Source organism: Oncorhynchus keta, chromosome 1 (genome assembly GCF_023373465.1).
Source record: "Oncorhynchus keta strain PuntledgeMale-10-30-2019 chromosome 1, Oket_V2, whole genome shotgun sequence".
In the NCBI taxonomy this organism is placed as follows: Eukaryota; Metazoa; Chordata; class Actinopteri; order Salmoniformes; family Salmonidae; genus Oncorhynchus; species Oncorhynchus keta.
Genome location: NC_068421.1, coordinates 38,283,467 through 38,300,682, shown reverse-complemented (window position 1 = coordinate 38,300,682; position 17,216 = coordinate 38,283,467). Strand labels below are relative to the sequence as shown.

Here is a 17,216-nt window from a genome sequence, read left to right as displayed (position 1 = left end):
CTGTTAACTCTATAATACAGACCGGTTCTGAAGTCATCAATATAGAATTTTCCCTATTGCCCTGTTGTGTACTGTTACAACGACCTTGGAGATCCCTCAGCCACCTCTCTAGCGCTAGTCTCTCATCACAGCCTTGACATTAAACTGTTAAATCGATTAGCTGATATCTAGCCTGGTCCCAGCCCTGTTTGTGCTATCATTTTGGCATGACAAAGAGTTGACATGATAGCACAAACAGATCTGGGACAAGGCTAGCGGACTTGATTCTGGGTCACGTAATGACTTTAGCTTTGACCGAGGGCAGAAGTTCTGGCGACATCAATGGCAGCTTGTTTTGTATTAACGCTAACCCCCGTGACCCAAACAGCCTAGTGTTTACTCTCACCATAACACCATCCCAAACTTGAGTCTGTGGGATTACCCCTTAATTACCACCCCAGTGACATCAGCACCCTTAGGCCAATCCCAATATCCTCAAACCTGCTGAATCTCTTGATGCCCCCCACCTTGGATCTGTGCCTATTACACACAGAGTTGATTGCTAAAGCAGTTCAGTGTTTCAGTCCAACACTGCACAATCTGTCCTTGTGTATGGAATCAGACTAATTGAAGGTTAAGTGGGAGTAAGTGGATTACATCAAGTGCCTGCACACTGAGGTACAGAAGGAAGATAGAGTGAAACAGAAGCGTATGGGGTAAGGCAGGACAATGCTTAGGAGCTGCAGTGCTTACCCAAAGAAGTATTGTAGACTGCAGAGCAATGCAAAAAACAAAAAAAAAGTTTGTTTTTGGTAAGTCTTTACATATTGCAATATAGTTGAACGCCAGCCTCGGCGCTGTGTAGAGGTGCAGGTGACAGAAGGTCGAAAAAAAGATGGATGGAAAGAAAAAAAAAGATGAAAAAAAAGTACATCGATGACTTGTTCTTTACATGGCAACACATTGAATGAAAAGCCGAAATTTAAAAATGTCCTTGGTTTCGGAGAATGGTAGAATGGTATGGTTTCTGGAAAAAAAGATGGATGGGGGGGAGGGGTCTTTAAGTATACAGACTATAAACAAGAAGAAACCTGTGTCTTGGTGTCTCTACACTGGTCGATACAATGGAGCAGGTAGGTGCGGGTTAAGGCAGGACCAGCAGGAGCAGGTGGGCAGGGGGAAATAAGGACCAGCGGGTTTGAGAGAATGAGAATTTACAAGAGGCCTTTCAACTGATGGGACCTCAATGGAGAGCCAGTTCCTGTGTTTCATACCACCTGGAACATCCAGAGGCAAAAGTAGAGCACTTGACAAGCTATTTAGCTATGTGCGTATGCAAGTGATTCTATTGTGACAAAGGCATTAATTGAATCACGGTAAGACACGCTCTTTTCCCCGGATGCGTTAACAAAATACTTTCCAGTGAGGCCAGACAGTTTAGTATGACGATAGACGACATCAGGGAGTCCGTCATTAAGACACCGGGACAGTACAAAGTGGAGACGTACACACTGACTCTACACTGAATCTTCTCTAAAGAGGCTCAGTATCTAAATCTGTCCTTTCACTGTGTAGGAAAACAAGTGGATGACGTCAAGAGAGGCTTGTGTGGTATTCACACTTGCGCCCCAGGGGTTGTGGGCAGTCTGGGCACCTATGTAGGAGCAGCAGGTAGATACATTGGAGCAGGTACGGGGTAAGGCAGGACTATGTAGGAGCAGCAGGTAGATACATTGGAGCAGGTACGGGGTAAGGCAGGACTATGCTCAAGAGCAGCAGGTACAGTGGGGCAAAAAAGTATTTAGTCAGCCACCAATTGTGCAAGTTATCCCACTTAAAAAGATGAGGCCTGTAATTTTCATCTTAGGTACACTTCAACTATGACAGACAAAATGAGAAAAAAATTACAGAAAATCACATTGTAGGATTTTTAATGAATTTATTTGCAATTTATGGTGGAAAATAAGTATTTGGTCATCTCAATACTTTGTTATATACCCTTTGTTGGCAATGACAGAGGTCAAACGTTTTCTGTATGTCTTCACAAGGTTTTCACACACTGTTGCTGGTATTTTGGCCCATTCCTCCATGCAGATCTCCTCTAGAGCAGTGATGTTTTGGGGCTGAGATTTGGAGACTGGCTAGGCCACTCCAGGACCTTGAAATGCTTCTTACGAAGCCACTCCTTCGTTGCCCAGGCGGTGTGTTTGGGATCATTGTCATGCTGAAAGACCCAGCCACGTTTCATCTTCAATGCCCTTGCTGATGGAAGGAGGTTCTCACTCAAAATCTCACGATACATGGCCCCATTCATTCTTTCCTTTACACGGATCAGTCGTCCTGGTCCCTTTGCAGAAAAACAGCTCCAAAGCATGATGTTTCCACCCTCATGCTTCATAGTAGGTAAGGTGTTCTTTGGATGCAACTCAGCATTCTTTGTCCTCCAAACACGACGAGTTGAGTTTTTACCAAAAAGTTATATTTTGGTTTCATCTGACCATATGACATTTCTCCCAATCTTCTTCTGGATCATCCAAATGCTCTCTAGCAAACTTCAGACGGGCCTGGACATGTACTGGCTTAAGCAGGGGGACACGTCTGGCACTTCAGGATTTGAGTCCCTGGCGGCGTAGTGTGTTACTGATGGTAGGCTGTGTTACTTTGATCCTAGCTCTCTGCAGGTCATTCACTAGGTCCCCCCGTGTGGTTCTGGGATTTTTGCTCACCGTTCTTGTGATCATTTTGACCCCATGGGGTGAGATCTTGCATGGAGCCCCAGATCGAGGGAGATTATCAGTGGTCTTGTATGTCTTCCATTTCCTAATAATTGCTCCCACAGTTGATTTCTTCAAACCAAGCTGCTTACCTATTGTAGGTTCAGTCTTCCCAGCCTGGTGCAGGTCTACAATTTTGTTTCTGGTGTCCTTTGATACCTCTTTGGTCTTTGCCATAGTGGAGTTTGGAGTGTGACTGTTTGAGGTTGTGGACAGGTGTCTTTTATACTGATAACAAGTTCAAACAGGTGCCATTAATACAGGTAACGAGTGGAGGACAGAGGAGCCTCTTAAAGAAAAAGTTACAGGTCTGTGAGAGCCAGAAATCTTACTTGTTTGTAGGTGACCAAATACTTATTTTCCTCCATAATTTGCAAATAAATTCATTAAAAATCCTACAATGTGATTTTCTGTCATTTTTTTCTCATTTTGTCTGTCATAGTTGAAGTGAACCTAAGATGACAATTACAGGCCTCATCTTTTTAAATGGGAGAACTTGCACAATTGGGGGCTGACTAAATACTTTTTTTGCCCCACTGTAGATACATTGGAGCGGGTACTGGGTAAGGCAGGACTATGCTCAGGAGCTGCAGGTAGGGGTAAATCAGGACGAGTCTCTCGTGAAAGAAGAAAACATTCAAATGCTTTGTCTTTCGGGAGGCTGTGAGATACAGTGCTTTGAGAAAGTAAAAAAAATGGAAATATCACATTTACATAAGTATTCAGACCCTTTATTTAGTACTTTGTTGAAGAACCTTTGGAAGCGATTACAGTCTCGAGTCTTCTTGGGTATGACGCAACAAGCTTGGCACATCTGTATTTGGGCACGTTCTCCCATTCTTCTCTGCAGATCCTCTCAAGCGCTTTCAGGTTGGATGGGGAGCGTTGCTGCACAGCTATTTTCAGGTCTCTCCAGGGATGTTTGATCGGGTTCAATTCAGGGCTCTTTGCTGGGTCCCTCAAGAACATTCAGAGACTTGTCCCGAAAGACTTTAAACTTGATATCATCAGACCAGGGAATATTGTTTCACATGGTCTGAGTACTTTAGGTGCCTTTTGGCAAACTCCAAGCAGGCTCTCATATGCCTTACTGAGGAGTGCCTTCCATCTGGCCACTCTACCATAAAGGCCTGATTGGTGGAGTGCTGCAGAGATGGTTGACATTCTGGAAGGTTCTCCCATCTCCACAGAGGAACAATGGATCTTTGTCAGAATGACTATCAGGTTCTTGGTCACCTCCCTGACCAAGGCAATTCTCCCCTGATTGCTCAGTTTGGCTGGGCGGCCAGCTTTAGGAAGAGTCTTGGTGGTTCCAAACCTCTTCCATTTAAGAATGATGGAGGCCACTGTGTTCTTGGGGATCTTCAATGGTGCAGACATTTTTGGTTACCCTTCCCCAGATCTATGCCTTGACACAGTCCTGTCTCTGAGCTCTACGGACAATTCCTTCGACCTCATGGCTTGGTTTTTGCTCTGACATGCACTGTCAACTTTGGACCTTATATAGACAGGTGTGTGCCTTTCCAAATCAAGTCCAATCAATTGTATTTACCACAGGTGGACCCCAATCAAGTTGTAGAAACATCTCAAGGATGATCAAAGTAAACAGGATGCACCTGAGCTCAATTTCAAGTCTTATAGCAAAGGGACTGAATACTTACGTAAATAAGGTATCTGTTTTCTATTTTTCATAAATATGTAAAGATATGTGAAAACGTGTTTTTGCTTTGTCATTATGAGGTATAGTGTGTAGATTAACGATTTGTGTTTATTTAATCAATTTTTAGAATAAGGCTGTAACATAAAATGTGGGAAAAGTCAAGGGGTCTGAATACTTCCCAAATGCACTGTATGTACCAGGTGGGGGTGTACAGAACCAGGTGGGGGTGCACAGAACCAGGTGGGGGTGTACAGTACCTGTTTGAGCTGCCTGATGAGGCTGCTGTTCTCCAGGTGGATCTTAAAGGCCTGGATGGTGGTGGCCCCATCGGAGAAGCGCCTCACGGGGGAGAAGCGCTCCATGGGCAAGTGCAGGGTGTTACAGTCCTTGTAGATGGACCTGGGGAGAAGCGCAGAGCCGCAAACAAACAGACACATAGACAGGAGCCAGACATACATAGAAATGGATACAGAGGTGAAGTCGCATACAGACAGAAAAATGAAAAATCACATTTACATGAGCTCCTCTGGTCTCTCTGCATCATCATAATGTCACTGTAAACAAACAGCTGATCCTAGATCCGTGAGCAGAGGATCCACAGCAACACACAGCAGGACTGCATCGCGGTGTCGTCATACCCAGTCCAAACCAAGACCTGATTGACAAGGTCATTTGGAGAATCCAATACCTGAAGCGTCCTTCAGTTGCAGTCAAACAAGCAAAAAAAAAGTCTATACCGAGAATAGCTAGCTTAGAGAAATCAGAGAATAACGAGGCTGACTCAAACTGGCTGTAGAACGAACGGCTTGGAATAATTACAATAAAGATGCTTCTCCTAAACTGAGCTGAGCGTGTTCAATCACTATCAGAAGACCAGCCGCATGTATCAAACTTCTCAGAGTGCTGATTTAGGATCAGTTTTGCCCGGGTAAGATCCCAATGAACGAGATTAGATGGGGAGCTGATCCTAGATCAGCAGTCCTACTCTAAGACGCTCGATAATATCTGTCCTCAGCCAATGAGATGGCAACTTCCCCTCAACCCAGACTGTCCAACGGCTGACCTGCAGCTCAGGAGAACTCGGAGCAAGGCTCTGACAACTGGTTCTGTTACCTAACCTACCCCTGGATCACTAGAAGTCCTCATGTCGTATGCTTCAAGCTGGTGACTGTGATAGTGTAACCTGCATGGTGCAATAGGGTCCAGGTTCCTGCTCCTGTGTGCTGGCTGGAGCCCATTCATGCCCCCCCCCCCGGTATGGACTTCCAGCTCATTATTGCGTGAGAATATGTGTCTCTGTGAATGTCTCCTAAGTTCCTGTGCCCCTTTCCCTGCCTCGCTGAATGCTGGCGCCCATGCACCCCCGTGAGGACCTTTGGCTCAGTGAAGGGGGTGTATGTGTGTATTTAGTGCTTGTGTCCCTATCTCTAGATACTGTCCCTGCTCCCTCGTTGCTGTGGGTCGGGGCCCATGCATGCCCCCCCTGGCCTGGGGCGGGGTGTCTGTCAGCCTCAGTGTGGGGCCCCTCACCGGCAGTGCTGCTCCGGGGCCCACCCCCTCTGTCGGGAGCCCTGGGGCCTCTGCGAGTCTGCCAGCGGCTCACCGCCGTGCGCCGTGCTCATGAGCGCGTGCGTCGTGTGCCGCTTGGAGCGGTTCGCCAAGTACCTGGGCCGCGGGGAGGGAGACAGGAAGCAGCACTGGTCAGCTCTCCGTCCTCATTGGGGGAGGGGGAAAAAAGCCATCCTCCCCCTTCCTTCAGGCAGGGCGAATCACACATCAGATAACGCCCACAACCCCCCGTTCCAATTTGAGGATTGGATTGTTTGAGCAAGCTTAGTGTAAGCGAAGCCGTGGCGGGATAATTTGGCGGCATAATTTGAAATGAGAGAGAGAGATATTTTAAGAGGAGATTTAGAGAGGTAGATTTGGTAGAAGTTGGAGAGGAGTTGATTGATCGCCTTATGAAAGCCAGTTGCGTGAGAGGGGCGCACCGGAACAATAGTGGCCAGGTCCCCCGGTGGCAGAAAGCAGTGCTGCAGCCTACTTGCATCTCAACTCCCAGTAACCCAGGAACACCAGCGCTTCTACGGTCACGCTCCAAAGCCCCCCTGTCCCCGTCACCCTCCCAGGCTTACCTCTGCACCGCCTCCTGGTCGGGCTCCCCGTCAGAGCCCTCCTCATCCACCGGAGCCACAGCCGGGATGGGGTGCTGCAAGAGAGAGGGAGAACGGGACAAGGAGAGAGAGAACATGAGGTAAAACCATGTTGGACAGTGACACTCTGAAAACAGGTGGGGGGTGTATAAAACCACTGTCACCTCAGTAGACAGAGCAGGTACATAGGCACTGACAGAGCAGGTACATAGGCACTGACAGAGCAGGTACATAGGCATTGACAGAGCAGGTACATAGGCACTGACAGAGCAGGTACATAGGCATTGACAGAGCAGGTAAATAGGCACTGACAGAGCAGGTACATAGGCATTGACAGAGCAGGTACATAGGCACTGACAGAGCTGGTACATAGGCACTGACAGAGCAGGTACATAGGCACTGACAGAGCAGGTACATAGGCATTGACAGAGCAGGTACATAGGCACTGACAGAGCAGGTACATAGGCACTGACAGAGCAGGTACATAGGCATTGACAGAGCAGGTACATAGGCACTGACAGAGCAGGTACATAGGCACTGACAGAGCAGGTACATAGGCACTGACAGAGCAGGTACATAGGCACTGACAGAGCAGGTACATTGGCACTGACAGAGCAGGTACATAGGCACTGACAGAGCAGGTACATTGGCACTGACAGGGCACATGGCATAGTAGACTGGACTAGACAAACACTATACTCTTTAGTGACCTGGGTTTAAATAGTATTTAGGCTAACTTTCAAAGACATTTGAAAGTACACTTTAAAAAAAAAACATATATATATATATATATATATATATGTAGTTGAATACTGGTTGAATACAAGTAGTTGAATACTGGGATGTATTTGGAAATACACTGGGAAAGTACTGGCATGTATTTGAAAATACTCAAATACACAGTGTATTTTCAAATACAAATAAATACTCCCATGCATTTGAACCCAGTATTTAAAATAATGGATTTGTAAATAAGTATTTGAAAATATTTTCAAGCAGTTGGTATTTTAAAAAAAATGTATTTTTACCCCCTTTTTTCATGGTATCCAATTGTTAGTAGCTACTATCTTGTCTCATCGCTACAACTCCCGTACGGGATCAGGAGAGACGAAGGTCGAGAGCCATGCGTCCACCGAAACACAACCCAACCAACCAAGCCAAGCCGCACTGCTTCTTAACACAGCGCGCATTATACACAGAAAATAAGTATTTAAATAACAAATACACATGCATTGGAATCCAGTTCTGGCTCTTAAACACACACACACACACACACACACACTAACATTGGGAGGGCAGGGACTCACAGGGTTGGCGACCAGAGGAGACTGTCCCCGTGGCCTCTTCAGTAGCTGGGCGTGCAACTGGATGTTGGCCCCACCATCCGAGGCCCTGCGGCCCAGGGGCCCCATGCCATTCAGCAGCTGCAGGGTGGGCGGCTGCAGCAGGGACTGCTCCTGGAGGGACAGAGAGCGGGAGGAACATCAGTTTGGCCCATACATATATAAATATACATGGACTATGTATACTCTGTCATACCACACACACACACACTTTCTGATCCCTCACCTTGTATTCCAGCTGCTGTGTGGGCTGCAGGTGTGGGTTCTGGGTGGGCATCAGTGTGTGCATGTGGCCCATGGTGGGGGGCATGGGGAAGGGGGGCTGGGGGGCCACACGGGGGAACCCAGGGGGCAGCTTCTGCAGGTCCTCCTGCATCTCCGTCCTGATAGAGAACACAGTCAGCAAGGAGATGAAAGCAAACATGTACACACACACACAGACGTAAGTACACACACGTACGTACACACACACACGTAAGTACACACACACGGGTACACACACACGGGTACACACACACACGGGTACACACACACACGGGTACACACACACACACACACACACACACACACACACACACTGATAAAAGACGGCCAGACAAACGGCCAGACAGACAGGAGAGACAAGGTGAATACAGTACCTGGGGTCTGGGACGCCCACAGTGTGACGCCTCATGGACAGGTAGCGAGCCATGGCCTCTGGAGACGGCTCCTCCGCGTCATCACTGTCCAGGGCCATGTTTCCGTCCGGCTACACAGCAAAGGACAAACAATATCTGTATGTGTAACAATGCATTCATTTGTGTATGTTGTATGCCAGTGTGTATCTGAGTAATTCAGAGTTGGATTTATGTGAATCGCAGGGTTATATTAGTGTAGGATCCCACAAAACAACAAAATTGCTGTGCAGTCTAGATAACAAGTTCTTAAATTCCTACTTAAAAAGGCCAGTGCAATTTGATATATTTCCTCACTACGAGGCTGGAATAATACTGTGAAATTGTGTAAATGATGATGATGTCCTTTTAGTGTAAGAGCTGTTTGAAAAGACCGCCTGAAATCTCTGCCTGTTTAGGTGGGATGGAGTTCTGGCCTGCCTGGTAAATTAGCTAATAGAACAATAAGATAGAGAGTCCCAAACGTCACTGCCAACAACAGCTAGTTTAGACTACAGTCCAAGCAAAATTCTTGCTTGAGAAATTGCTCTTTGCTAAAAAAAAGCTATTTGTTTCTTTTTGACCGTTTAATTGAAACAAATCGCAGTACGGTACTTAAATTGTTACCCAGAAATGATTTTGTATCGAGATAAAAAAAATAAAAAAACGTCTTGGACTTTAAAGAAGTGTATAATAATCTTACAGCGACCATAGCAAACAGGCCACCGTGTCAGTGTCACTAGAGCAGCTGCATCGCAGGATTGTGAAATGGATGTGGGTGGACTCACTAACCTCAACGATCTGGTTCTCTGGGTTGATCAGCTGGACGTGAGGGACATTCATGCTAACGGGATTACCCTGCTGATCCGTCTGCAGGAAAAAGACACGCGCACACACAAACACGTACACACACACAGCTAAGGTCACTCCATGATCAAACCTGATTGGCTAGCAATCTGCTCTGGCCTGCTGATAGGGGGATGTGGGTCGCTCTGTTCACCTCAACATAACGGATGGTGTGAGCATGGTGAAGTTAATTACACTTTGGATGGTGCATCAATACACCTGGTCACTACAAAGATACAGGCGTCCTTCCGAACTCAGTTGTCGGAGAGGAAGGAAACCTCTCAGGGATTTCACTGTGATGCCAATGGTGACTTTAAAACAGTTAGAGTTTAATGGCTGTGATAGGAGAAAACTGAGGATGGATCAACAACATTGTAGTTACTCCAAAATACTAACCTAACTGACAGAGTGAAAAGAAGGAAGCCTGTACAGAATAGCATGTATCGTATTTGCAACAAGGCACTAAAGTAATACTGCAAAACATGTGGCAAAGCAATTCACCTTTTGTCTTGATTACAAAGTGTTATGTTTAGGGCAAATCCAATACAACACATTACTGAGTATCACTCTTCATATTTTCATGCATAGGGTTGGCTGCATCATGTTATGGGCATGCTTGTATTCGTAAAGAACTGGGAATAAAAAATGTTTTTTGAAAGAAATAAAAAATAAAAAAAGAATGGAGCTAAGCACAGGCAAAAATCCTAGAGTAAAACCTGGTTCAGTCTGCTTTCTACCAGACACTAAGAATTTACCTTCAGGCAGGATAATAACCTAAAACACAAGGCCAAATATACACTGCTAAATGGCATATTACTTACTTACTTACTTACACTGGAGTTGCTTACCAAGAAGACAGTGAATGTTCCTGAGTGGCCGAGTTACAGTTTTGACTGATCTACTTGAAAACCTATGGTAAGACCTAAAAATGGTTGTCTAGCCATGATCATTAGCCAATGTGACAGAGCTTGAGGATTTTTTTTAAAATAATAATTTGGCAAATGTTGCACTATCCAGGTGTCAGGTGTGGAAAGCTCTTAATGATTTACCCAGAAAGACTCACAACTGCCAAAGGTCCTTCCAACATGTATTGACTCAGGGGGATTGAATAGTTTTTTTCCCAATATACACTGCTCAAAAAAATAAAGGGAACACTAAAATAACACATCCTAGATCTGAATTAATGAAATATTCTTATTAAATACTTTTTTCTTTACACAGTTGAATGTGCTGACAACAAAATCACACAAAAATGGAAATCTAATTTATCAACCCATGGAGGTCTGGATTTGGAGTCACGCTCAAAATTAAAGTGGAAAACCACACTACAGGCTGATCCAACTTTGATGTAAATGTCCTTAAAACAAGTCAAAATTAGGCTCAGTAGTGTGTGTGGCCTCCACGTGCCTGTATGACCTTTGATTTCACAGAAGTGTGATTGACTTGGAGCTTCATTGTGTTGTTTAAGTGTTCCCTTTATTTTTTTGAGCAGTGTATTTAACTAGGCAAGTCAGTTAAGAACAAATTATTATTTACAATGACGTCCTAGGAACAGTGGGTTAACGGCTTTGTTCAGGTGCAGAACATCAGATTTTTACCTATATAATCAAGATACATTAGTGTTTGTTATTTATGATTATTGTATTTATTTTTACCAATGTTAGAATTTTGTGTAAATCATTGACAAAAAATTACAATTACATCCATTTGAATTTCACTTTGTAACAACAAAATGTGGAAAAAGTCAAGGGGTGTGAATACTTTCTGAATACATATACAGTGCCGTGCGAAAGTATTCGGCCCTCTTGAACTTTGCGACCTTTTGCCACATTTCAGGCTTCAAACATAAAGATATAAAACTGTATTTTTTTGTGAAGAATCAACAACAAGTGGAACGAAATTTATTGGATATTTCAAACTTTTTTAACAAATCAAAAACAGAAAAATTGGGCGTGCAAAATTATTCAGTCCCCTTAAGTTAATACTTTGTAGCGCCGCCTTTTTCTGCGATTACAGCTGTAAGTCGCTTGGGGTATGTCTATCAGTTTTGCACATCGAGAGACTGACATTTTTTCCCATTCCTCCTTGCAAAACAGCTCGAGCTCAGTGAGGTTGGATGGAGAGCATTTGTGAACAGCAGTTTTCAGTTCTTTCCACAGATTCTCGATTGGATTCAGGTCTGGACTTTGACTTGGCCATTCTAACACCTGGATATGTTTATTTTTGAACCATTTCATTGTAGATTTTGCTTTATGTTTTGGATCATTGTCTTGTTGGAAGACAAATCTCCGTCCCAGTCTCAGGTCTTTTGCAGACTCCATCAGGTTTTCTTCCAGAATGGTCCTGTATTTGGCTCCATCCATCTTCCCATCAATTTTAACCATCTTCCCTGTCCCTGCTGAAGAAAAGCAGGCCCAAACCATGATGCTGCCACCACCATGTTTGACAGTGGGGATGTGTGTTCAGGGTGATGAGCTGCGTTGCTTTTACGCCAAACATAACGTTTTGCATTGTTGCCAAAAAGTTACATTTTGGTTTCATCTGACCAGAGCACCTTCTTCCACATGTTTGGTGTGTCTCCCAGGTGGCTTTTGGCAAACTTTAAACAACACTTTTTATGGATATCTTTAATGGCTTTCTTCTTGCCACTCTTCCATAAAGGCCAGATTTGTGCAATATACGACTGATTGTTGTCCTATGGACAGAGTCTCCCACCTCAGCTGTAGATCTCTGCAGTTCATCCAGAGTGATCATGGGCCTCTTGGCTGCATCTCTGATCAGTCTTCTCCTTGTATGAGCTGAAAGTTTAGAGGGACGGCCAGGTCTTGGTAGATTTGCAGTGGTCTGATACTCCTTCCATTTCAATATTATCGCTTGCACAGTGCTCCTTGGGATGTTTAAAGCTTGGGAAATCTTGCCTGGTGTGTTCCTTGTTCTTCATGATGCTCTCTGCGCTTTTAACAGACCTCTGAGACTATCACAGTGCAGGTGCATTTATACGGAGACTTGATTACACACAGGTGGATTGTATTTATCATCATTAGTCATTTAGGTCAACATTGGATCATTCAGAGATCCTCACTGAACTTCTGGAGAGAGTTTGCTGCACTGAAAGTAAAGGGGCTGAATAATTTTGCACGCCCAATTTTTCAGTTTTTGATTTGTTAAAAAAGTTTGAAATATCCAATAAATGTCGTTCCACTTCATGATTGTGTCCCACTTGTTGTTGATTCTTCACAAAAAAATACAGTTTTATATCTTTATGTTTGAAGCCTGAAATGTGGCAAAAGGTCGCAAAGTTCAAGGGGGCCGAAAACTTTCACAAGGCACTGTATTTTACGTACGGGTGGTCCCAGGAATCAAACCCACTATACTGGTGTTGCAACTGCCATGATCTACCAACTGAGCTACAGAGGACCACTAAAGTACTAAAGTCCCTCTAGGATTGCAATTATAATTTTTTAAATTCAACAATGGCCCGCATATTATGCGAGGGCTTGCACACTTTACCAATCACCGCACTATTTCCACATAAAACTGACCCATCACCGCAGTACAAAGAGGGCTTGCAATTTAAACCAATCACCGCAGTACAAAAAGAGGGCTTGCAATTTAAACCAATCACCGCAGTACAAAGAGGGCTTGCAATTTAAACCAATCACTGCATAATATGGTTCAATCAGGCTACACGTCAAACTTTTCCTCATCAAATCGGACAAAATCATTGCATGTTGCCATCCAAAATGTCAGAATTGGCGTCGCAAAATCAAGCATTTTTGCCTGCAAATATCACAAAAACAAATATCTTGTTACTGTAAAGCACTAATCTCTAAACGACTAAATTAATAAACTATTAACCTCTTCCATAGACTAAACAAGTGTGAGCTCTGAACTCAGTGTACTAAGTAGTCACATTCGGTTCTGTCTTTTAAAGATTGATACGGGAGTGAAAATTCAATCCTGTCAAGTCTTGTACATTTTTCCCTGTACTGTTCTGATCCCGCAACAATTCTATAACCCCGGAACTTTCCTGCCCTGATAAAAATCACACATTTTTACGTGCAGAAATAGCTTCCGTTAGCTGCTCGTCTGTCTCCCCACCGCTCTGAGTGTGAGTAGCCATAATAACTTCTCTGTTTGACTGGTGCTCAGCGCTCAAGAGACAGTTGCCTCCACAAACAGCTGATAATAACAACCACATTATGAGATGTTGGCAATGAAGGCAGCCCTTCTACTTACCCAGAGTCGGTTTCATTCACGGATATGGACTTTGGGCCTCGATTTCAAAACCTTTTCCCTAAACCAGATTAAATGGCCGGAGGTCTTTGGCGCCCTATCGTAGTACCGGCAATCCTCCTCTTCACCTCAGATGGAACAGGTTTAGTTAAATAGGCAAACAATTGGGCTTGACCGGTAAAGTTGTCGGTAGTAAAGCAGCTAATGCCGCTTGTTCCGTTCTCCGGTTGGCATTTGATTAAACTGCAGTATTTTTTTTTTTTACCTTTAACTAGGCAAGTCAGTTAAAAACGTATTAACAATGATGCCTACATGGGCCAAACCCGGACGAGGCTGGGCCAATTGTGCGCTGCCCTATGGGACTCCCAATCACGGCCGGTTGTGATACAGCCGGTACTAGTGCTGCAAGGTACTAGTGCTGCAGTGACGCCTCAAGCACTGAGATGCAGTGCCTTAGACCGCCGCGCCAATTTGGGAGCCCAAGCCTTCTATTTAGTTCCTTCGATGTCAAAGACATCAATCAAATTTCACTAAAACATCGCTCTTTCCTTTGAATGGCTCTGATGTTAGTGAGTACAAAGGGATCTGAGGTAAAGTAGTGACTACCGGAGAAATGCACGAGAGTGAACCGACGGAAGGGGGAGGGGAGAAATACAAAAATACTATTTATCTTTTTCTAAAGTGAACTACATTAGGCCAGTTTGCTCCACAAGTTATATACCTCTAACCCCCAAAAATACACCTAATTGTATAACTAAACCATGATATGGTATCCGTTCCATATAATCTTAGTAACCAATCATCAGATCCGAGGGGCAAAGGTTACCTGTACAGCGTTGAGAGGGTAGCCAATGGGGCGGGATGTGGGCGGGGCCACGCGCAGTGTCTTGTGTTTCTTCAGGCGGTCAGAGAGCAGGCTGTAGATGGCGCTGTAGTGATCGTATGCATCAGTGTGCAGAGACTGGAGAGAACGCGCGAGAGAGGGGTGAAACAAGACAACCGTTAGCCAATGACATTTCATATGCACAACAGCGTTTGTCTTCTGCAACAATCTTGTGTCTAGTGTGTGTGTGAGTGTGTGTGAGTGTGAGTGTGGTCCCACTTGGAGTGTGCGCTCGCGGTCCAGTCCCATCTCAGACATGGCCATCAGCACCTGCTCGTTGATGAGCTCAGTCTCCCGCTCAGACTTCACCTGCTCACATTCCACTATCAACTGAGAGAGAGAGAGAGAAAAACAGAAATTCCATTAAAACGTTGGGTCCATCCTTCATTGAAATCAAAGACAATGGGTCAGAGCAGTCTTGCCAGATCATCCAAAAGCAGCTCGATGGACCCAGAGTTCGGGAACTCACCCTCTCAAACTCTGGGTCGGGGTCTCCCTGCTTCATCCACTTGTTCTTACAGATCTGCTCCATGGAGAGGCGCCTACTGGGCTCCAGCACCAGCATGTGTCGGATCAGGTACTCACAGTCTGTCAGAGAGAACACGCCGTCAGAAGAGCAACACAACTCGCAGCAGCCAGTCAGACCCCGTAGAAGACACCATTGTTTCAACTTGCAAGGTACTAGTGCTGGCATCGGGTCTCACCTGTGGACATGAAGAAGGGGATGCGGAACTTCCCGCTCAGCACCCGGGCCCTCAGGTTCTGGAGGGTGCTGCCGTCAAACGGCAAAGCACCACACACCAGAACATATAGCACCACGCCCAAACTCTACACACACAGAGAGAGAGAGAATGAGAGAGAGAATGAGAGAGAGAAAGAGAAAGAGAAAGAGAAAGAGAAAGAGAAAGAGAAAGAGAAAGAGAAAGAGAAAGAGAAAGAGAAGAGAGAGAGAGAGAGAGAAAGAGAGAGAGAGAGAGAGAGAAAGAGAAAGAGAGAAAGAGAAACCGGGAAGTGTGAACTGGGATGTAGCCATGGTCCAGTGTAGGCTATGAGGAGTAGCTGTGGTCGTTTCTTATAGGAACTAGGATTACTAAGACTATGACACTGACCCAGATGTCCACTTTGGGTCCGTCGTACTCCTTCCCTTCAAAGAGCTCTGGGGCAGCATAGGGAGGACTCCCACACCAGGTCTTTAGTAGCTGGCCTCTGGAGAACAGGTTACTGAAGCCAAAGTCTTCCATGGACAGAGGAGGGAAGTTCAAAAAAAGAGAGGAGGGAAAAAAAGAGAGGAGATAAGCGAGGGGGGGTCAACCTTCTCTTCCCGTGATCAACCCCAACACACTCCTAGAAATCAAATGAAAAACTATACCGGCAATCTTGATGTTGAGATTGTGGTCCAGGAGCAGGTTTTCGGCCTTCAGGTCTCGGTGGACGATGTTGCGGCAGTGGCAGAAGTGGACGGCCGCCACGATCTGCTTGAACTTCCGCCGCGCGTCCTTCTCCGCCATCCTGCCGTGGGCCACCAGGTGGTCTGAACACAGACAGGCGAGAGGCCAAAGTTCAAATTCAGTTAATTTGCCTTTTACAGGGGTTTTGCTTTGCATTTCCCCGAGATCCACCACTTCACATCACATTGAAACAATGACGACGTCAAACGCAGGATCACAGACAAACAGATCGTCACTAGTCAGAGCCATTGACATAGGTAGTAAACCATACAATTGTGCACAAGTGGAGCATACAAAAAGACAATGGCTCACTACAAAAGACAAACTTACCAAAAATCTCCCCGCCACTGGCATATTCTGTTACCAGGTAGATCATCCTCTCGGTCTCCATTACCTGATGAGAGAGACAGACATTTGCATTGACAATATAACCGCTTCAGTCAACATCACGAAACATACGGCATCAGCAGTGTGGATCCGGTTTAGGGTGAAGTTGCCTGTAGACACTGATCTTGGGTCAGATTAGCATTCTCCATGCAAACGGTTAAGGTTATGGTTGTGGGAAGGGATCCTAGATCTGTACTTAGAGCAAACTCCACCCCAGAGCTGTGATCTACTGACCTGGTAGAGACGAATGATGTGAGGGTGCCTCAGCATCTTCATGATCTGCACCTCCCTGAAGATCTTCTTCAGGTTCTCATCGTCCAGCTGGGTCTTGTCCACTATTTTGATGGCCACCTGAACAGAGACAGAAAGGCAATGGAGTGGGAGTTAGTACAAGATATCTATTGAACCATTTCAAGCGAACCAAAACCATTTGAGCAAAATGACTCATCAATGAGTGACCATACCCGACTCATCAACAGGAGGTCAAAGTCAGAGCACTGATCAGGGACACAGTGGCACCCTATTCCCTATTGACTGCACTAAAGGTAGTGCACTGTATAGGTAGTAGGATGCCATTTGGAACTCAGCCCAGGCTAGCTTTATCAAGCAGAAATTTGCTTCCTGCAACACAAAACCCCCAAAAATTCTGGGACTGTAAAGTCCATGGAGAATAAGAACACCTCCTCCCAGCTGCCCACTGCACTGAGGATAGGAAACTCTGTCACCACCGACAAATCCACTATAATTGAGAATTTCAATAAGCATTTTTCAACGGCTGGCCATGCTTTCCACCTGGCTACCCCTACCCCGGTCAACAGCCCTGTACCCCCAACAGCAACTCACCCAAGCCTTCC

General features: G+C 45.3%; 1 protein-coding gene across 1 annotated transcript in view; it reads right to left on the bottom strand.

The window, feature by feature from the left end:
- LOC118396358 (serine/threonine-protein kinase SIK3 homolog) overlaps nucleotides 1-17,216 on the bottom strand; it is a 50,381-nt gene that overhangs the window by 8,526 nt on the left and 24,639 nt on the right. Inside the window, 15 exon segments of the mRNA XM_052524259.1 lie at nucleotides 4,671-4,812; nucleotides 5,944-6,078; nucleotides 6,549-6,622; nucleotides 7,874-8,023; nucleotides 8,136-8,292; nucleotides 8,548-8,657; nucleotides 9,355-9,432; nucleotides 14,471-14,605; nucleotides 14,747-14,857; nucleotides 14,997-15,115; nucleotides 15,232-15,355; nucleotides 15,637-15,761; nucleotides 15,897-16,058; nucleotides 16,306-16,369; nucleotides 16,597-16,713. Of these exon segments, the coding sequence (XP_052380219.1) occupies nucleotides 4,671-4,812; nucleotides 5,944-6,078; nucleotides 6,549-6,622; nucleotides 7,874-8,023; nucleotides 8,136-8,292; nucleotides 8,548-8,657; nucleotides 9,355-9,432; nucleotides 14,471-14,605; nucleotides 14,747-14,857; nucleotides 14,997-15,115; nucleotides 15,232-15,355; nucleotides 15,637-15,761; nucleotides 15,897-16,058; nucleotides 16,306-16,369; nucleotides 16,597-16,713 (1,803 nt within the window).